Source organism: Notothenia rossii (assembly GCF_949606895.1).
Source record: "Notothenia rossii genome assembly, chromosome: 7".
Lineage (NCBI taxonomy): Eukaryota > Metazoa > Chordata > Actinopteri > Perciformes > Nototheniidae > Notothenia > Notothenia rossii.
Genome location: NC_136905.1, coordinates 10,026,769 through 10,049,180, shown reverse-complemented (window position 1 = coordinate 10,049,180; position 22,412 = coordinate 10,026,769). Strand labels below are relative to the sequence as shown.

The following is a 22,412-nucleotide window of genomic DNA, read 5'->3' as shown; positions in this document are numbered from 1 at the left end:
AGCTATTGGTTAAAAAATACATTGATATTTAATGTTCTCCATTTTATGCAGGCTTTCTAAATGCCTCTGCTGTTTTGGGAACAGTGAATCAAAAACAACAAAACACTGAGTGAGACAGAGAGGAATACCCATCTACTGTTTATTTTTATAAGCAGTCCACAGCTGCCGGCAGTGATAAGATGACCTTGCATGTGAACAAGTGAGCAAGGGGAATAAAGCAGAGAAGCAAGAGCGAAAACGCTCACACCTGTGAGACTTCGTGTGTGTGTTTGTGTAAATGTGTGTGGGAGCCAGAGGAGAGGGGGAGTGTTTTTCTGTTATTTGACCCTTAACAGCTCATGTGAAGCAGGTCACACTGGAATAACGTGAAGCAGGATATTTACTGCGTGACTTAATTAACGGTCAGCAGTCATGTGTTTTCAATGTGTGTGTGTGTGTGTGTGTGTGTGTGTGTGTGTGTGTGTGTGTGTGTGTGTGTGTGTGTGTGTGTGTGTGTGTGTGTGTGTGTGTGTGTGTGTGTGTGTGTGTGTGTGTGTGTGTGTGTGTGTGTGTGTGTGTGTGTGTGTGTGTGTGTGTGTGTGTGTGTGTGTGTGTGTGTGTGTGTATAACGTTTTTCCTTCCAGGGAATCTTAATGATTTAATAATGATCCCCCCCCCCTCTTTATTTTTTCCGTCTCAGTTGCTCCTGAGAAGCCCGAGCTCACAAAGCCTTCGAGTCAGGCCATTTCTGTGGGAGAGACTTCCAGCTCTGAGGTGTGTGTGTGCATTTCTATAATTATGCGAGCATTTCAAATCACATGAACACTGAAGAGTGACTTATTCAATGCTTTTGTCCATCAGATCGGTACCTGTATGACGGTGAACGGAAACCCCATTCCCAGAATCATCTGGTTCAAAGATGACCAGCCCCTTCCCGAAGTCAAGGACAGGAATGAGAGTATGTGTCCCTTATTAGAATTTCATGAATACAGTAAAGCAAATCAGGATCAGAATCAGAATAGCTTTATTAGTCCCACAGAGGGGGCATTTACATTGTTACAGCAGAAAAGAGCCAAAGACAGAATAGAATCGTTTAATGTCATTATACATGTGCAATGAAAGAAAGAAAAGCGTCTGCCTTTTAAAAGGTGCCATCACAACAAAAACATCACAACATACGACAACAAATATACGCAGCGTAGATACTTATGTAAGAATAAAGAATAAAGTGCAGTAATTATTTCCAGGGGTATAACAAAAAAATGTATTAAATAATTATAGGTACGTATTTATAATAATGATATATATACACAGTCACGTTTGTTGCACATGGAGGATGATTAAGGACTATGAGTTCAGGAGTTTAGTGCCAATATGGCTCTTGGGAAAAAACTGTCTTTGAGTCTGTTTGTTCAGACTTTGAGTCAGGTTAGTGTTCCCTAAGAAGCATGCATACAAAAGTATTAAAGATACAAAAATATACAATTTACAAAATACACATCCTGTAACAGTTCTGAGGATTTAGCAGCCAGGTATATATCGCACAGTTATTAACGGCATATTGCACAGTTATAGTTGGTTGGGTTACCTAATGCCTAATATCACATGCTGAAGATAATCTGTGTGCTTCCTTCCCTCCTCTCCGTCAGAGACCCACATGGTTCCCTCTGTGGTGAAGGAGGCGTCCGGTCTGAAATCTGCCAGAAGCGACCTGTACATGCAGCCCACCAAGGCCGACAAAGACTCTGTGTTCCACTGCGTCGTGGAGTACAGTATGCCCGGAGGCGCGATCATGCAGAAGATGTCCAACACCATCACCATCAACCTCAACTGTGAGTGGAGGGACAATCGTTAGTGAGTGGGCTTTAGAGTGTGCTAAAAGGTGGGATAGAGCTAGCTTAGCATTTTCCACCTGTTTCCAGTGTTATATTAGCTGGACAGACATGATTGTTTTTCCCAAAGACAAACTAAATGAGCATATTTCCCAAAATGTCAAGCTATTTTTTTTAAATTGAGGTTATAAACCAGCATCACCAAAGTCGTTATAATGTTTTTAGCTAGTTTTTTACTTATTGACATTTATAATAATTGCATATTATGATTTATTCATTAATGCCATAAAATAGTGATTTAAGTGATCTTTGATCCATATTTTAGTGAAACAGTCAAAACAGCAATGCTAGCAGCTGTAGCCTACTTCAGTTTTTCTTTGAGCTGAATGCTCACATGCTGATGTTTTTGTAGGTATAATGTTTGCTAGTTCTAAAGTGTTGATGAGAGTGATTATTATTTTGTTAGTGGGTTACAAAGTGTAGCAATTGATCCTGAGGGGAACATGTAAAAGTTTACATAGAAATCCGGCCAATAGCTGTCAAGGCATGTCACTCAAAGCAACACATGTCAACATTCTTCAGGAAAAGTCAGGTTAACCCTATGGCTGTTAGGATTTATCCTCTGGGGACGATGAATGTATGAACACGATTTTAAGATAGACCCATCCAGTTGGTATTGAGATATTTAGGCATGCACAACAACGATAGACTGTGACTTTCATAAATAGCCTAAAAAGGCGGTAGAAAGGGAATGTATTCGTGTATGCATTATGTTCAAGCCTATCCCTGTCTCCTATCCTCTGGATCCTATTTCTTTTTAATAAAAACACAAATCATTTGGGATTAAAGATTGCCAACAAACAGCCTTTAGCTTTATCTTCAAATCAAATCTGTCCTGCAGCTAAAGTTGATTCAGATAATGACGAGGCAAAGAAAGAGAAGGTAGTGGAAAAGTAAAACATCCCCTCAGGAATGCCTGGCACATCTCTGATTGATGACTTACTCTACAACAGTGTAAAGTATCCAAAGGAGGAATTCTCACCTGTTCCATGTCTGCTCTTGTCCGTCCAGATCCCTCTGAGAAAGCGACCTTTTCCCTTCTCAACACTGAGCCAGTGAAAGAGGGCGATGCTGTCACCATGAAGTGTGAGACCGACGGAAACCCTCAGCCTGAGTTTGACTTCACTCACGATGTACGTGTGTATTTGAGTTTGGTTGCTTGTGCTTTTCGTATTTCACATTTGTCTCTTCTCCAACTAAGTGTTACTCATGCCTCTCTTTGCCAATCCCTGTCCTTCCACTTTCAGGATAAAGTGATCAATGGTGTGGGGGGTGTCCTGACCCTGAAATCTGTCAAGCGCACAGACGCTGGTGTGTACAAGTGCACAGCCACAGATTTTGATAACCTGGATGCTGACCTAAGTGGAGCCATCACCCTTAATGTCAACTGTGAGTGAGCCAAAAACACACAAGCACACACACACAGCTTCAGAACTGAGTAAATACACATAGAGAACAATTGACCGTCCGTGCAGTTAAAGCCTTAGTAAATCATACAATTAAAAGCGTTTGAAAGAGAACCCTTTCAGGATTAACAATTCAATTTTTCACAGTTCATTTGTTACTTTAATGTTATCCCAACTGCGCTGCCTAATTTGATTTTATCCCAGAAATGAAGCAGAGATAGACTAGAAATAGCATAGAACAGGCTTGGCTTTGAAATTGGCTTAACTATAGAGTAAGTGTTTTAGCTTTTGTACTTACAATCTGCTTAGTAAGGTCACTTTAACACTTGGTAGTTAAAGGAAGGAGTAGCCTCGATTTCAAGTGGCACGTCTCTAACTCCTTAGAGTGCATAGAAGGTCTCAGGTTTCTCGTGTCTTCCTCCCTCTCTCTCTCTAAAATGCTTTTAATTTTTTTTTCTCTGTCAGACATCGATCCTGTGAGCGTGATCCCCGCCGAGCCTCAAGTAGTGATGCTCGGAGACAAGGTGGAGTGGCAGTGTAAGACCAAGGGCTCCGCTACACACACCGTGCAGTGGAAAAAGGTACGCTTCATTTCTCTCTCAACCTTCATTTCTCTCTCAACCTTCATTTCTCTCTCCACCTTCATTTCCTAATCCTTTCACTGAGAAGTTTTATATTTCTAGTAATAAAGACCTTGTTCTTATCTATCCACAGCATCATTTCTGAGCATGTTCTATACAACTGTTTTTGAAATGCTACCAATGGGTTCAGTTCAGTCTTTCCTGGGTCTCAATATTCAGACATTTCATAATAATAATAATAATAATAATAATAATAGATTTATTTTGTTGGTGCTTTTACAGGTGCTCAAAGACGCTTTACAGATATAGTGAAAAGAAAGGAACAACAAATAAATATATAGTTAAAGTCAAATAATACAAAAACAATCACACATTAAAAGCCAGATTGAAGAGGTGAGTTTTTTGAAGGTGGTGAGGTCAGTGCAGTCTCTGATGGGTTGTGGGAGTGAGTTCCAGAGGGAGGGGGCAGCGACGGAGAAGGCTCTGTCCCCCCAGGCCCGGTGATTGATGTGGGGGGGGGATGGATAGGAGGTTGGCTTCTGATGAGCGGAGGCAGCGGGAAGGGGTGTGGTGGTGCAGCAGGTCTGTGAGGTAGGGGGGGGGGGGCCTGATTGTTGAGGGCTTTGTGAGTAATGAGCAGGAATTTGAAGTTGATTATTTGACGGACGGGGAGCCAGTGGAGGCTCTGGAGGACGGGAGTGATGTGGTCTTTAGTGATTCTGGTTCAGTTTTGATCCAAGATTGTAAACACACTACCCTCTTTTTCATTGAATAAACCAAATGTCATTCTGTGATTTCCTTACTCAGTGTGCAGCTGCCGTATAACAGGAGCCATTGCTTCCTATAAAGACAGTTGTGGCCCTGCTACACAAGCTGCATTGTGTTGTGCCAAGATGTAGCAACTGGTGAGCAGCAGACACTAGTGTTTGTTACAGTCCCTGTGAACACCAACACGGTATTGAAACATGTATTAAAGAATCAGAATCAGAAACAGGTTTATTACCAAGTAGGTTTACACGTACGAGGAATTTGACTTGATTTTGTTTTGCATAAAAATTAAAAACACAGGTAGAGAACTAGAAAAATATAAATTTACATTGCAATTGAATTGAATAAGAAGGAATAAAATATGGAATAAAAATCGTCCCTATTCTGCTTATTTGTTCACCCTTTGTCTGAAACCAGAGCCCAGTCTGCTCTGATTGGTCAGCTGCTTAGAAATGTCCCGCCCCTTAGCCTATCAATTACAATGTGTTAGAGTGCTAGCCAAAGGAAACATGCTTCACAGTGATGTCACTATGTTACGGAAGTAAACACAGGAGTCTAATCGAGGCGTTTCAGGCAGGGAGGGGTGTGTGGGGGGAAGGGAAAGTTACTGAGTCAAAATCAAACATACTAGAACCTCAATAACTGATGAGGGTAAAAGATAACACAACATTTTTTGAATTTTCCCTTCTATGTTTACCAGAAGATTAAAGATAATAGCAACACAACACACTCTTTCTGCTGTTTATTTTCTATGGCAAACCAAGCTAGAGTAAACATACCAAAGAAAAAGACCATTTGTCAAACTGGAAAACAAACATATCAGTGTTGCAGCAGTGGTGTTTATCTCCTCTCCTCCACTTGTTATGTGAGGAATGTTCCTCCTGTGTCAAGCCTGTTGCCTGTGTATCTATTGTCTCCTGGGTTTGATGGAAACTCACCGACTGCTGGTTTTCTGGGAGAGAACGTGTTTGTTCTTGGTAAAAAAAGATTCCTATGAGAAGACGTTGAGTGGAATTGCAAGAGACAGGTTCATCATGGAGGACGGACTTTGATCTGTTATCGCTGCGCTTAGGAGCAGTGTGTGTGAAGGTGCTTCTTCTGCTTTCCCAGCATTACTGCATGTTGTTCTAATCTCATGTTCAAGTGCCAAGATTAAAAACATACAATTGATGGCTCATGGCGTCCCTCGAATTGCTTTTATTTTTTCTCCTTGAGCATTTTTTTTTTTTTAGCTTGGACCGCTAGCTAGTACGTCTAATTCCCAGGAACCTGATACCTCAAGAATGCCTAAGGGGGAACTTCCCCAAATTTGGCACAAACATCCACTTATACTCAAGGATGCACTGATAAGATTTTTGTGGTCAAAGGTCTCTGTGACCTCACGTTATCAGGAACGCGATATCTCAGGAACGCCACGAGGAAATTTCTTCGAAAGTGGCGCAAACTTTCTATTGGACTCGAAGAAGAACTAATTAGAAAGTGGTGGGATGAGGTCAATGTCACTGTGACCACACAATACACTAATTAGAGCATAGCTTTCAGGGGTATATTGTTTTTTAATATATGGCTGTTTTTATTTTATTTTTTGTAGTTGTTACGTTTATTCTGGTTTGTTTTGTGTTCGTACCTTTTATATGATTTTATACTTATTTTTATGTTCTGTGAGCTGTGTGATTTTATATTGTATGTATCTCTCTGTACCGCACTTTGGTCTGGAGGTTTTAAAGTGCTTTATAAATAAAGTTGGATTGGATTATATAACTCAAGAATGAATGCGCTAGTTATGACTATTTCATAAAAACGTTCTAATGGGATTAAATGATGAGGACATGTTAGACTCACATGACTTGCAAATTGAGGCTACCAGGTGGTAATTCTAGTTTTGTTCTTTTTCCTCCAGGGCTCCGAGGTGCTCTCACAGAGCGGCACTCTGTCGATACAAACCGCTTCCTATGAAAATGCTGGAGAGTACGTGTGTGTTGGCGCCGTGCCGTCTGTGCCAGGCCTCACAGCCATGGCTAGTGTTACCCTCACTGTCAAAGGTACATTCTTCCAAAGGAAAACCAACAAAACTGTGTTTGAACAAGACTTAAGTTAGGATTGAAATCCCATCAGCATCTGTGTTGTTATAATTGTACACATACATGCACACTGACACGCACAACTCCACTGATACATGTATACAGAGTAACCCAGAAGCATGAGGCCCATTGCTTAAGAGCAGCAACATGAAGCACTTTATTTTAGTTGTACTTCTTTTTCTAAAGTACCCAACCTATGCAAAAACTAAACACACACACACACACACACACACACACACACACACACACACACACACACACACACACACACACACACAGGGTTGTAACAATAGCGGTAATGTGTAATTGTTTTGGTTAGAGGAAGGAAGTGGTGTATTCCATGGTTGCAACTGAGAGAAGGTGTGGCTTCCTACTGTTTATAATTGATTGTGATGAAACCTTTTGTGTTTAGAAGAATATGTACTTTAAAATACAGTACAGGAGTTCAGTGGAGTCGTCTAAGCCAAACTTAGCTGTAACTTCAACATGCAAATCATTACTCATCTCACATTTCTCTTGATTGGACGAATGAATGTGCTGCTACAAAATCGTTAAATGAAGTTTAAAAAGAGACATGATTAGCATATTGGCATAATCCTAAGCATGCATAGTTTTAAGCTATGTTAGTTGAAGTAAACTGAACTCATAGAAACGATTATAAAGATTGAATTCTACCCCAATAATCTGAAAATGAACAAGCTTACTGGGAGCTGCTGTACATTTATTATGAACCCCTCTAGCGTTCTGAAAGTAACTTATAACTTTACATAATTATCTAAATATGTGTCATCTTGTTTTCCCAAGTTTAGTGAGTTTAACCAAGTGTGTTTATATACTTAAACAACATAAGATGAGTCCGATTACTAACTATTCAAACTTGTTATTTGGATTCTATGATATTATTGTAAGCATACTTGTTTACAGTGTGTTTGAGATGTTGCTGTCTTGTTTATACCAAAGTTTCCCCCTGTTCACTGGCTCTGTCTCAACGTTTCCAGGAAAGCCGATGATCGAGAATCCGGCTGTTGGAGAGGTCACAAAGGAAGGAGACATGGTGACTCTGAAGTGCTCTGCCTACGGCTTTCCTGCCCCTCAGTTCACCTGGAAGCCCTCAGGAAAACAGGTACGAATGCAAAAATGAAATACCTGGTCAAGTGTACAACTTATGATCCTTTCCTGGAAGAGATTGCAGAAGTAACACTATTTACAAAAGCAGTGGTTAAGATGCACTTGAAACAAATAGCTATCACTATCAGTGTTTTTTATCTGGGTCGAAAAGTGAAGTGTGGCAAGATTTTTCACAACATCTGAAATATCGGTTGGCTGGTTGTTAAACTTCAAAAGCAACGGAAAAAAAGAAAGAAGAGAAACCGCTCCCGGGTCTATGATAAGTAATATATTATTTTTATATTTCATATTGATGTGGACAAGTTGAGAAGAAATTCCCATATGATATCCCAGTTTGAAAAGAAACGCACCGGGGGTATGCAGCTTCATGATTGAAATATTACATCAAATGAAGTGATAAAGTTAGATAAAAGTTTAATGATGCTGCTGAAAAGTCGGATCGTTTCAGCAGCAAATGGTTATGTTTGTGAGATCAAAAGATAAGAGATATGTAAGCTTCAATAGCTGATTGCATCTAATGTATACATTTGAATCATGGGGAGACATATGTAATAAATGCTCAAATGTGCAAATGATAGTGTCGTCGATCCATTACAGAAACACTAGAAGACATTAGAATATAAGACTTAAGAAACACAGACGAACTGGTGATTCAAGTTAAAAATGAAATTATCGTAAAACAGAATAAGAGACTGAATAATATTCAGGAGCATGTGTCTGAAAACTACTTTATTCTATTGCCTATTAAATTGCCCGAGTAAATATTCATTTGATAATTTAGTGCTGGTCATTTGGACCAAACATCCCATGTCGTTATGTAAGCAAAGCTGGAAAGAAACTCGTTTACTCAAGTACTATACTCGACGACACATTTGAGGTACTTAAGTTGCATTATGTTCACATTATTATACTTTATACTTCTACTCTACATTTTGGGTGCCAATTTTGTAATTTTTCCTCCAATGCAAATTTTTAACAGATTTATTTATTAGTTACTGTTCAAATGTTGACACACAATGCGAAAAACTGTTAAAATATTTGGTATACTTTAAACCAGTGGTTCTCAACTGGTGGGTCGCGGCCCAAAAGTGGGTCGCTGACCCGTTTCGAGTGGGTCGCGGATGTGTGAGTGAAGAAAAAAAAAATTGGAATTCTTTTTTTTTTTGGGGGGGGAAAAAGTCAAACTTTTATTTTGAAGGCCCGATTTTCTAACGCTGTGCATGCAGGCGTTCTCACAGTGTACCAGAATGCATAGTTTATGTTAGTATTTCTAAAAATCTCCTGTGTGCCTTTTTATACAGTTCAGCTTTGATTCCATCATCTCATTAAACCTTTTTTAAAAACATACTTTAGTTCTGTGAAGGGATATATGGGATATATGCACTGTACTTCACTTTTATTAACATTCAATGCTGAAAAGCGTATATATTACAGCAGGTTTTTTTGTTGAATAGATTTGAGTGCTTCAAATAGTTGGGTCGCGATGTATTGACCAAGTCAAAAGTGGGTCCCGAGGCCTGACCAGTTGAGAACCACTGCATTAAACCACACCACATTATATTTAAGTAACTTAAACCATGAATGGGTTAACAGAAAATGTGTTGGAATTCAGACGTTTTTGTTTAAAGCTACAATTACTGCTTTTGCCTACAAATATTTTGAAATAGAAAACAAATTAGTTCTTACTTTAACTTTAAGTACATTTTCCTTATCGTACAAAAATACTTTTACTTAAGGAACATTCCCAATTACTTAAAATGTAGTGTTTTTACAGTGTGGTATTAGTACTTTTAATCAAGTAAAGAATCTGAATAATGTTCCAAACACTGTATGTAAGTAAGTGACCCCTAGTCCCATAGGATTTAGCAGGAAACACACTGATAGTGAAGGTTATCCTATATGAGCTAATAGCAATGTGCCACATTACACACTCATGTTTCTTTCTCTCTCCTACGTCCATTTCTCCTGACAGTCTGTATCAGTGGAAGGGAGCAAGGTGGTCAGCTTGGTGACTCTGGAGGCCACGCCCGAGGTCATGAAGGACGGGGTGAAATGCGAGGCCTCTAACGAGCACGGATCCACCAGCCAGACCTTCCTGGTATCTCTCAAAAGAGGTCAGTGTCAGGAGAACACGATGCTACGTAATCTCATTCCTCCAGCTTTCCCGTATACAGAGAAATGTCTTTGTAATGACACTAAAAATGTAATTAATGAGACGATTTGAGAAATGAAAATGGGATTTGCTTGTTAGAGCTACACCAGCTTTTTGTAAGTTCAAACAAACTCTGCCTAGTTTCAATGTAGCTAAGATAAAAGAGTTTCACATCAATGCATTAAATCAAGTGGCACAACACAAAGTAGTTCTTTTGTAGAGATTAGTTATTAATAAGGTATACAGACTGAAGCTACATTGAAAAAACGTACGCTTATTTCCAACATATCAGTGAAGAATAAATATGTCAAATGACAAAATGCTGTTTAATAATGAGGAGGACGTTTATTATTAATTAGCCCATTCTCCTAAGATTACAAAATGCATGCAAATAATTAACAGCCAATTAACTCATTAGAAAAACATGTTAGCGTATTTCTCCATGTAGGCAGGTTCAAACACATTTGAGATATACATTATAATGAGTTAATTACTGTTATTATTGTCATTTTTGTAAGTTATGCTAGGGTTTTTGATGCTACACTTCCTGTTTACATACTTGATTCCATATTTGGTGCTGAAGTAGCAAAAAAGTTTTTTTCATCTTTTTTTTATTGAGTCAGGCACAATGAGTTTACATTTATAAAGTCAATATATATTTAAAAAAAATCCCCTTTCCCCCCCTCCCGGTCCTAGCTAGTAAATTAAATAACTAACTCAATGAAATAGATACATGTATAGGTCAAAGTAAAGTAATGTAGAAGATAATCTGTCTTGTGTCTTAAGTTCAGCTATGTAGGCTATCATCAAGGCTAAGAAGTCTTAACGGTATAATCAGATTTAGTAAATTGCATTTAGAGACTTACTGCACACTCTTAATAACAGATTTACAAATAGCTAGTGCAACTAAATCCATCTTTCCATTGTTCTTTTATCAGCAGCTTAACTTGCAAACAAAAACCCTTTTTCTTCTTCTTCTCCTCTTCTTCAGCAATTGACAACTCAGCCGACAGAGGTAGAGCCTTCTCCCTTCTCCTCCTCTTGTCCTCCCTCCTTCTCTCAGGACTGTTTGTTGTACAGAACCTGTAGTTTAGAACTCGCCCCTTCACCCATCTCCTAAATCCCCGGCCCCTTTATCACACACACACACACACACACACACACACACACACACACACACACACACACACACACACACACACACACACACACACACACACACACACACACACACACACACACACACACACACACACACACACACACACACACACACACACACACATACCCCCCCCCCCCCCCACACATCTCCCTCCGTTGTACTGTAATCTTGTATATTTGCCCTCTTGCTACCGAACACTGTGGATATGTATATTGTTATTCTTCTTCTCTTGTCACCTTTGTATGATGTCTGTCCTATATTGTGTGGATGCTACTACTACTTTTTTGTGGCCCCTAGGGGACAATAAAGGAATCTATTCTATTCTATTCCTTCCTTTCCTCTCTGTGTTTCTTCACTGTGTCTTGGTAACTTCTTCTTTCCGACTGCCTTCTCATTCCTCGCCTTTCCTTTTCCCGCCGTTTCCACTCGTCGGGGTGCTGTGTGTAGGACTTGGTAACCTTAGCGTTTGTGTGCGTATGCTCTCCGTGGTGTGTGTGTGTGTGTGTGCGTTGTTGCTTTGCTATGCTCTGGGACTGAGAAACTCTCTTTTTCTCAAAGTGCTGCTTTCTGGAAACCCTGTGCTTACGTCAGGTCTGTATCGCTAACCCTTTTCATGTGTTTGGCGTTCGTCTAGAACGGAGAGTCACTGTGTGTGTATTTATGTATGCGTGCACACACAGTGGTCATGTATTTGTGTCTACCAGAGCTACTGTGTTTGTGTATCCATGCTTTTATTACTATAGTCGAGAGGACAGACCTTAAATAAGGATTTTATTTGGGGGAAAAGGAAGTTACTTTGTGAAGGCTTTATGCACCACAATTTAAATTGAGCATTTATTTCCCTATTTTCCTAAAACACTGATTACTTTTTAATTGTAATCAATGATTAATTGTCAGAAAAGAGTGAAAAACTCCTTTTCAAATCTTCTAAAGTTCACGCCTTCAGATGTCTTATTTTTTCCAAAACCTCCCATATGATTTAGTTTTACAGTTAACCATTCAAAATCAATGCAAACTGAACCGCAGAAGGAAAATGTTTTAGGTGGCCTGATGTGAGGAAATAATGTACAATGCTCAAACCGTTGCTCCATCATGCCTTTTATTTTGTAACGGCATAGGTAGTGATATCACAAGTTAAATAAACCTTGTTCATTGATTTTGAATGATTAACCGTTTACCAGAACGACGCCTGAGGTACAATTTAAAGGAATAGTTTGACAGGAAGTCTCCGCTTCCACTCAGAAATAGTCCATTACATAACCCCCTTTAAAACTGCAACACATGAGACAAAACATGTTCATTAGTGAGCTTTAAAAGTGTTGAGAGGAAGATTGTTTTTTAACCTTACGACAGAGCCAGACTAAGTTTCCGGTCTGTATGCTAAGCTAATCATCCCCTGGTTCCAGCTCAACATATAAGAGATAAAAACATTATCAACTTTCTAGTTTCAAGATTCAAGGCTCTTATTGTCATTTGTACGTAGCTACAGTGTAGATATGTCAATGAGAATATAAGGTCCCAGGCTCCTCCAACAGTGCAACATAATAAAATCTAGTAACAAGCATATGTCCCGTAATGTTGAACTATTCCTTTAAAGGACACCAGCCAGCCAATCAAAAAACAGGCCGGGGTTTAACTTTGTGTTAAAACTGGCCCTTCAGATGTCACCGTAGCGTCATGTCCTCACCAGTATAGTAATACAGTGCCGGTGGATGGGTGGGTTGTTCAGTGTGGTTCTCTGGCTCTGGTCTGTTTTATCTGTGAGTGTACAGGCCCCCTTTTGGGTCCCATCACTTCTCAGTCATGCATTCAAATAAAGTTAGTCTAATCCCACATCCCAACCCCCCACTCCTTCTCCTCTCCACCCACCCATCCATCCATCCATGGTTGTCACCTGGACACCCATCTCCTCCCTCTCTCCATCCTCCCCATCCCACCACCTCTTGTCTCCCTCCTGTGGCTCTCCCAAATGAAATTATGTCCGTCCCCCTTGCCTCCCTCTCCTCTCCCCCACAAATCAAACACCCCTCATGATTACCCTCTATCTACCACCACACCCTTCAAAATCAAAAACACTCCTCCATCTTCCATCCACAATCCTCCACCCCCTTCCTCCCCTCCTCCTCTCTTCTCCCTCCAACACCCCACCATCCACCCCCCCCCCCCCCCCCCCCCCCCCGATGTGTCCCTGGTTGCTGCGCTGTAGCTGACCAGCAGCAGGGGGGCTCCAGCGGCGTGGTGATAGCCGTGGTGGTGTGTGTGCTGCTGCTGCTGCTGCTGGTGGCGCTCATCTACTTCCTGAACAAGAAGAGCAAGCTGCCCTGCGGAAAGAAGGGCAAGAAGGAAATGTGAGTAGAGGCAGAGATGGTGAAAGTACACACATCCTTTACTCAAGTAGAAGTACAGATACTCGTGTTTCAAAATACTCTGAAGTACTGACTGGAGTATGGGCTTCGAAATGTACTTAAGTACTCATAACTAGCAGCTGCTTTAAAGAGTACCTGACCTCCCTTTATATTAATAGAACAATAATGTCATTGTTAGCTAATGAATGTTTCCATGGTGACCAACGGCAACATGACAACGTTTTCATTGGTCCCTCTTCTTTAGAGAAGACCAGGAAATGATGGATACACGGATCATGTTCAAATCAATAGGCACGCAATGACTCTAAATAATAATGATCACGCCACCAAACACACATTCAGACTAAAGGAACAATTTATTTTGAAAATGTAAGAAGTAGAAAGTACAGTATGTGTGTTAAAAATGTAAGAAGTCAAAGTAAGAAGTCGTCAGAAAGATAAGTAGTGGAGTAAAGTACTGATACCAGAAAAATGTACTTAAGTACAGTAACAGAGTATTTGTACTCCACTACTTCCCAGTGTAGAGGAGAGGGAGGGAGGGAAGGAATATTTGTACAGAAGGGATTAATGTTGGTCGTGATTACATGGGACTCAATAACCACTTCAAGTAAACTATATTATGCTGCTTGTAGTAAGGATGTTCTTTTTATAAGAAAATTAGCAACAAATTGTTCTGAAGTAGATTCAAAAGGGGCTCTTCAAGGAATAAAGGATAACATAAATACAGCTTGTTTCAGTGTATTTACATGTTTTATTTACAAAAATAGGTCAATAGTGAGGAAAATAGTATACATAAAAACAGCAGGAATGATCTCTATGTAAAGGGATTTCTGAGAATAAGATACTCTTGGATGAGAAAGGAATAGGGATATTAGTCTTCACTTTTTCAAAGCAACATGCTGGGTTTCCTTAACTTCCATACAAGTCATGTTGGTACAAATACACTTTTTCAGACTCAAAAAAGATCCATTAATGCTGATAACGTCAGAGTTTCCATTTTATTGTTTGAGTCTGATTTGAGTGTTTTCATATCAGCGTGCAGATTACAGTCTGAACATTTCAAAGTATTTACTTCGAGATGTACATCATACTTCCAGATAAAGTCTTTAAGGGCTATCACAAAAGAAGAGCTCGTGAGTCATCTACCTGCGTGCTCGTCGACAAATCAGTTGCCCAGATCAGCCAATCAGAAGTCAGTCGGCTATCCTGTATTCAATCGAGACCTGTGCCCCATTGAAGCAGCAGGGAGGGACAATCAACACACATGACTCTTGTCTCTGCACGAGCACACTTTATTCACTGTTATCTTGTACAGGATGTGTGCAATGTGTCAAAACAAATATTGAGAATATAAAACACCTACTAAGTTAATCAGATATATTAGAGCTATATATACAACCAAGACAAACGTACAAATTAAATTATTCTATAACATAAATTGAATGATGATTGAAGTGTTATCTTTAAGTAAGGATTTCCTAATTAGCTGAAACAGTCATTTTGATCCAATATACATTTTAAATGTTATTAATTAAAGTGTAGTAGCAGTGAAACAGCATTCAACGAGCTCTCGTCATCTTTACAAACAGTAGCAGTACGAGGCAAACACTCGCAGCAAATCGAATACTTTTTTTCAACGTCTTCTTAAACCTTTCATCTTTTCCTCCCCGCTCTCTCTCAGGGCCAGTGGAGAGGTGAACACCGACATCGTGGTGGAGATGAAGACAGACAAGGCCAACGAGGAGGCCGGTCTCCTCAACAAGATAAGATAAGGTCAGGACAATGGACACGGGCATCAAGGGGTTAAAGGTCATGGGTTTTGGTCTACAGTGAGTTTTAAATCAAATCAAGTTTTATTTATATAGCACATTAAAAAACGATTTTTGGTTGAGCCAAAGTGATGTGTAACATGTAATCAAAACACTTTACTACAATCACAATAAAAGAAATATAAAAAACACAGGGAATAGTCAGGTGTCATACTCCGCTCTGACTCGAAGGCCAGAGAGAAGAAGTGTGTCTTTAGTAAGGATTTAAAAACCCCTCGTGTCCGGGCCGACCTCACATGGAGGGGCAGAGTGTTCCAGAGCCTGGGGCCAGCTGCTGCGAAGGCTCGGTCCCCTCGGGTTTTGAGCCTGGTCTTGGGCACTATCAGCAGCAGCTGGTCAGCAGACCTTAAAGCTCTGGCTGGGGTGCAGCGCTGGAAGAGTTTGGCTACATAGGCCGGAGCCAGCCCATTTAAATCAAGTTTCAAATCAAATCAAGTTTTATTTATATAGCATATTTATAAACGATTCTTGGTCGAGCCAAAGTGCTGTACATATAATAAAAATAGCCTACAGTAGAGACTCTTTACAGCTAATACAACAGCACAGATTGTTCAGAATATCAGTATGAGAAAGAACGACACCCTCTATCCTTAGACCTTAGTGCTTTAAAAAAAAAAAAAGGATTTTAAAATCAATTCGGATCTGAATGGGAAGCCAGTGTAGTGAGGCCAGATTCTGGGTGACGTGGTCACGCGTTTTGTGGCCAGTCAGGAGACGAGAGTTTTCAGCTTGTACGGACAGTGGATGAAAACAACGCCATTCCTGATCTGAATAGGCTTCTCACTTTAACACATTTTCCATTTGAGTTAGTTTGTGGTCAGACCTGTAATTAGATGCTTCTTCTCAACATGAAAGTCAAAAGTAAACTTTTTTCAAACCTGTTTTGGGTGAAATAGTTCAACTTGCCTGTGGAATATACACTGAACAAAAATATAAACGCAACACTTTTGTTTTTGCTCCCATTTTTGATGAACTCAAAGATCTAAAACATTTTCTTTATACACAAAATAACCATTTCTCTCAAATATTGTTCACAAATCTGAAAAAATCTGTGATAGTGAGCACTTCTCCTTTGCCGAGATAATCCATCCCCCCTCACAGGTGAGGCATATCAAGATGCTGATTAGACAGCATGATTATTGCACAGGTGTGCCTTAGGCTGGCCACAATAAAAGGCCACTCTGAAACGTGCAGTTTTGCTTTATTGGGGGGGTCTGGGGGGGTCCGAAAACCAGTCAGTATCTGGTGTGAGGATTAGGGTTAGGATTAGGGTAATGTTGTGAATCGAGTGGCCCATGGTGGTGGTGGGGTTATGGTATGGGCAGGCGTATGTTATGGACGACGAACACAGGCCACTCGATTCACAACATTACCCTAACCCTAACACTAACCCTAACCCTCACACCAGATACTGACTGGTTTTCGGACCCCCCCAGACCCCCCCAATAAAGCAAAAATGCATGTGTGGCCTTTTATTGTGGCCAGCCTAAGGCACACCTGTGCAATAATCATGCTGTCTAATCAGCATCTTGATATGCCACACCTGTGAGGTGGGATGGATTATCTCGGCAAAGGAGAAGTGCTCACTATCACAGATTTTTTCAGATTTATGAACAATATTTGAGAGAAATGGTTATTTTGTGTATGTAGAAAATGTTTTAGATCTTTGAGTTCATCTCATGAAAAATGGGAGCAAAAAAAAAAAGTGTTGCGTTTATATTTTTGTTCAGTGTAGTTTAACAAATCTCGTAAAATGATTTGAAGGGGAATAGACGAGCAGGAATAACTCAACAGCAGTGAGATTGTGAGAAATCCTTTTTGGATAATGCGATGGTCATTTAGACAGAAACTCGCCTCACAAGATTAGTGTTGGACATAAACACGGCTTTGCAGTCAGCAGAAATGTCTTCAAGCACATCACTCATGAGGCTAAAGTCAGCTTTAGTTCAAAGCCAGTAGTTTTGAGAAAGCTATCCCGCAGCTGATGGTGTGTGACAGCTGTACGGAGTCGTTTCAAAATGTCATCATAAATGTAAAACATTTCATCATAAAACTTACTGTAGTGGCATTTTTGACGGGAGTGTAAAAGCCGATTAAAGTGAGTCTTGTTCTATGTGATATTTGAACCCGCTGACAGTAAAAAATGTGTGACATTTCAGAACTGCAGAGAGATTGCATTCCCATTTTCTTCTCTTTTGAAATTGATATAATGAGATGGAGAAGTTGGTCTCTCCAAATGCTATGATGTGATGTTTCATTCCTGAGATGTCATCAAAAGATGATCACCCGGTGCGCTGTCTTTTAAAACGTTGCCGCCCCAGCTGCACACAGATTCAATTTGATCCTGAAATTAAATCTTTACTTGTACATTTTTAAGACCTATGATTTATTCACGTCTTATTGCAAGTAATACTCAATACTGTATGCTTACAGCTTTCCATACCAGCTGCAGAAGTCATGACAGTGATATAGTGTCTTGAAATATTCTGCTATCAAATGTTCTACATTTTATATCCTCTTTACAATGGCCGCGCTCTAATAAAAGCACAATATGCCCTCATAATACCTCGGAGACTTTGTATATAAGATATGATAGCAATTAATACAATTGTGAGAGAGACATTGTACCAATATGAATGTAAGCTTTGGGTCTGTTACTTATTTAAATATCAGAAATTAACAAAAAATAACAATTGATACCACAAAAGATATATATGTTGATGTAATTGCAATTGTTCAGTTAAATAATTGCCCACTGCTAATTAATACCTGATACATTGTTAAATAATCTGTGAATGCAAATGTTCTTCATTCAGATGCTTTGAGACTTGTTTGAACAATACATACCAAATGTATTTATTTATATGTATTAGGCGCGTTCGCACCAAGTACTTTTCCCACAAAGGTTCCTGAGAACTCTTTAGTTCTCAGGAACTAAGTACAGATCGCGTTCACACCGGAAATTAGTTCCTGGGGGTGGATTAGGCAAATGAAGCCGCTGATGTCACTTCTTCTTCTTCTGCTTTGGGTTTACTGGCATGCCGCAAACAACTTCATGGCGTATACTGCCACCCAAAATCCCCGGCCGGAAGTCCCCGGAGTTAGGGACTGGCTTCAGTAGAAGCTGCTGGGACTCCCAGCAGCTTCTATTGAAGCCTTCCGAGTAAACGGCCAGAACGCCGACACCTCCTCATCTCCACCGCTGCCATGTTTTATTTTGTGTTGCCATAAGTTAGTCTCTCTGCGTTTCTGCGCTGGGCTAATGCTAATGCTAATAATGCAATGCGAGGATAATAAAATGGCGGCTTCACAAAAGTTTTGGGAGTTTGACGGGGCGTGGTTTGCATTCCGCCCAGCCAATCAGACACAGGAACCTTTTTCTCCCACGAAAGTCCCTGCTCTCTAGCAGGGACTGAAAAGGGGGTAAAAAAGGTTCTCAAGAACTAATTTAGCTCCTGGGACTTTTTGGTGTGAACGCAACTAAACCGTAGTTCTCAGGAACCTTTGTGGGAAAAGTACTTGGTGTGAACGCGCCTAATGTGTTTGAAAAAAAGATGGGAAAGTCATGAATACAGCATTACTTTCCATTAAAAGGACAATGCATCTATAATGATGGCACATTGGTCATATTCATATTTGTATTAATGTGTTTTTCCTCCCTCTCTGACAGTGATGAAACAACACAGTGATAGAAACCGACAGAGGGATGAAGGGAAGGAGGAGCGCAGTTAGGAAGACAACAGGGCTATTCTTTATCCATTACACACGAATGGACAACGAGAGGTGGAACATGGACATTTGTTTGTTTTGGGACCTCGGGCAGCACATCATGTTTGGCATTGGTTAAGCTTTGTTTTATAACCTGCTGTAGACCTTTATGAATGGAGTTCTTGTATTTTGTAGAGATATGTTTCACCGTGAAGATTTAACTTCATTCATTGATGCTACTAGAGGTTTAAAAACCATGTGCGAAATCAAATTGTTACGTCACTGGATGATATTATTATCATGGCTTTCTTTTGATTCTTCCTCACCAATCACATCTTTGGTTGACTCCTCGACAGAATAGAGCTGCACAATCCAAACACAATGGCAAAATCTCTCTTATCTACCCCAAATTAAACACAAAATGCCATTAAGCCACTGTGATTTCCTTTAGTGTGTATCTGCATGCAAGTGCAGCAGTGAACATCTATTCTGCCTTGGAGTCTGCACTTAAATTCTGTTCTCTCTACTGGGTATATTTGGGAAAATGTATCTCGCGTTGCCATTCTGTTTTTACTCACCTCAATAACAAGTGATGATTTCCGCTCACAACATTTAATCTCGCAGCCCATTGTTTGGCACACGCTGCTGTAACATTTCCGCTCAGAGAAGCTTTGTGTTTGCTTTAGCGCTGTGTGTTTAATTGCATTTTTTTGCCACCTGTGAATGTGTTTTTACAAATTAGTTTTCCATTTAAACAGCCCAGGCATTTAATAACACTTCTCTTAAATTGCTTTTGCCTTTTTCAATCCAGCAGATAATCCTCCAAACAAGCAAGATATTAGGTTGTACAAATTTGTTCTTGCCAGCATACTTGTATATTTTGTCAGTACATGTTTTTTTTTCACTTTGCTCGAATGTTTTTTTCCTGTAAATTCAAATACTACTATTACCCTGTCTGTCACACAGGAGGTGAACTGAGCATGAGGTGGAGTTTAAAGTGTCTGCGGTTACTAAACTGCTGGCACAGGACCGTAATAGCTACTATTTCTAAACAAGTCTTTTTGCAGCCTTTTTACTCCTCTGCTCCTGGGAGGAAACAAGCACAGCAAGCAGCAGTTCTGCCCACATCGCCCGATTATTATCAGCTTTGGCAATTTGGCAAAATGGTCGACAATCTCAAACGGTGTATTGCTGTGTTTTTGGGCCGATCACAGGGACTGCAGTTACAGATTCACCTGTTAGCAAAAATAACTGGTTCACTCTCGTTTGATACAAGCAGGGGAGGGATGGGGGGGGGGGGGGGGTTGTTGCTGGAGTAGGTGATGTACCTTGTTTATTTTTACCAAATGGACGAGTATTGAGTGTCAAAGCATGTGATGTGTTTTAGGTACGCAATACTGGCATTTTGGTTTCCCCCTACACCGTCAGCAGGCCAGAGAGGCAGTTTGACCCTTTTTACTTTGTTGCACACTGGAACCAATGGCCTTGATTTTGAAAAGAAAGTCAACTCAAACCACTATCTCCGCCCACAAGGCTCGTTTTATTTTGTAATGTCTGTCTACTGATCTCGCCATATTGACTGTTAGCAAGCCTGTGATGGTAAGCAAAGATAGATACCTGAACATCTTTTTGGTTTTTACTGTTTTATATAAAATATTGTGGTATAAAAGTTGTTTTTATTTTAGAAAGGGGGATTCCTAATTTTGGAACTACTGAGTTTTCATTTTTCCCATGCTTTTCCACTCGCTCTAAGAGAAGAGAGAATTGTTGGTGTTTTTTATTTAGGATTCTTTTTTTAGGTGATATTCTCAGTGCTTTACTTCTCTCTCTCTCTCTGTACTGTATACTGTATATTTTGTGGTACGCTGTTGTGACCTCTGTGGTGTGTTGATGTATCTTTTTTATTTTGTTCCAGCTGTTTAGAATTTATAATGAAACAAAACTCAAGAAAACCAATCACAAAACTATATTCTCTGTGTTTTTATTCCCATCCCTGCGACAGGCAATTTGCAATAACTGATTTTATTCTCCATTTCACAAATCGGACTATACACATGTTTTGAAATTCACTGGGTATGTTTTCTAGATACACAGCCAAAGAAAGTGTCTCTGGCCATATGATAAGGCAAAACTCTTACATATTGTTGAACATCTTCTCAAAAATCTTGACACATCAGACCAATAACAGATCAAATATTAAATAGCCTTTGATGTAATCATCAATTTTTTTCCTATACTTCCGAGAAGATTTAAATTTAAATTGATTCCCAGCTTGCCCCAACATTCAATCTCTTCGATATAACCAGCATTATGTAAATTCCCCGTCACATGGATTGATCTCATGATTTGTTGTGACAGAACAGAAAACTTGAGGAAGCTCATCTTTTTACATCGATAACCGCTGTCTGCCAACTTCAAGATGCAGCGCTTTCTTTACCTGCTTTCATGTACAGAAACGACTTGAATTAAACCATCAATCATTAGCAAATTGCTGTGCAGCTTTGTAGATTAAACAGTAACACTTAGTAGGATGACGCTTATCAATGGCGTCTATAATCAACATAATTGACTATTTGAGAATTCATACATCAAACTGAATGTTAATTAAGAGATTGGATGAAAGGCTTTCTCTAAACATCTGATCAAGGTTCTTCTTCATTTTCTGCATTAAAATAAGCTCCCTTCCTTGTTACAGTAAGCTAACATAACAGTGTAACCTTGGACCACTTTATGAACATCTTAAACCCAACACTGCATGTAGTCAGGCTCTCAGCCAATCAGAGCTGTTCTCCTGACACACCCCTTCTCTGCTGGCTCTTCCATTAGGAAATTAAAAGTGTCCCATCAATGTGACCCGGAGAAATCGATCTGTCCCGTGAATACAGAGCAGCAAAGAGAGAAGCAAGCTGTATGAGCATGTGCGGATACTAGGAATTTATGGAGATTGTAAATTAACAGCGTCAGTTTCTTCCGCTGCTGATGTGATGGACATGCGGATACATGTCAGCATCTCCAGGGGTTTCAGACCGTAAATCCCGCTGTAAAACCTTCAAACAGTTGCTGTTTTAGATGTTTTTCTACCAGGAAAAAACATCTCTTACATACATTGAAAGGAATATAAAATGTTTCTAGCATTAATATGATAACAAAAAAAACATGTACTACGGTATGTAGGCTATATGATGTTTTCTATTGTCAACACACAAACAGAATTAAAGAAAATGTACTGACCAATCAGTTAAAAATCGTTACAAGAAACCTGGTGTGAAAATCAGCAATGTTAAAGATTATCAAAAGGTTATATTGGTTACCTAATTTAAAGAGACAAGGCTATACTCGTGGCTGAAAAGGAACAACTGT

General features: G+C 39.8%; 1 protein-coding gene across 3 annotated transcripts in view; it reads left to right on the top strand.

The window, feature by feature from the left end:
• Positions 1–21,019, top strand: part of bcam (basal cell adhesion molecule (Lutheran blood group)) — a 56,107-nt gene extending 35,088 nt beyond the window's left edge. Inside the window, exons 4-17 of one of the 3 annotated variants that reach the window (XM_079693124.1) lie at positions 680–753; positions 841–937; positions 1,629–1,811; positions 2,883–3,004; positions 3,119–3,260; positions 3,743–3,858; positions 6,527–6,668; positions 7,706–7,830; positions 9,808–9,949; positions 10,979–11,002; positions 11,708–11,740; positions 13,356–13,497; positions 15,197–15,288; positions 19,015–21,019. In XM_079693124.1, coding sequence (XP_079549250.1) covers positions 680–753; positions 841–937; positions 1,629–1,811; positions 2,883–3,004; positions 3,119–3,260; positions 3,743–3,858; positions 6,527–6,668; positions 7,706–7,830; positions 9,808–9,949; positions 10,979–11,002; positions 11,708–11,740; positions 13,356–13,497; positions 15,197–15,287 — 1,433 coding nt within the window. In that variant the 3' untranslated portion in view covers position 15,288; positions 19,015–21,019. The remainder of the gene's footprint in view (positions 1–679; positions 754–840; positions 938–1,628; positions 1,812–2,882; positions 3,005–3,118; positions 3,261–3,742; positions 3,859–6,526; positions 6,669–7,705; positions 7,831–9,807; positions 9,950–10,978; positions 11,003–11,707; positions 11,741–13,355; positions 13,498–15,196; positions 15,289–19,014) is intronic. The other 2 variants (XM_079693125.1, XM_079693126.1) reach the window with 2 other exon arrangements.
• Positions 21,020–22,412: the final 1,393 nt, after the last annotated feature.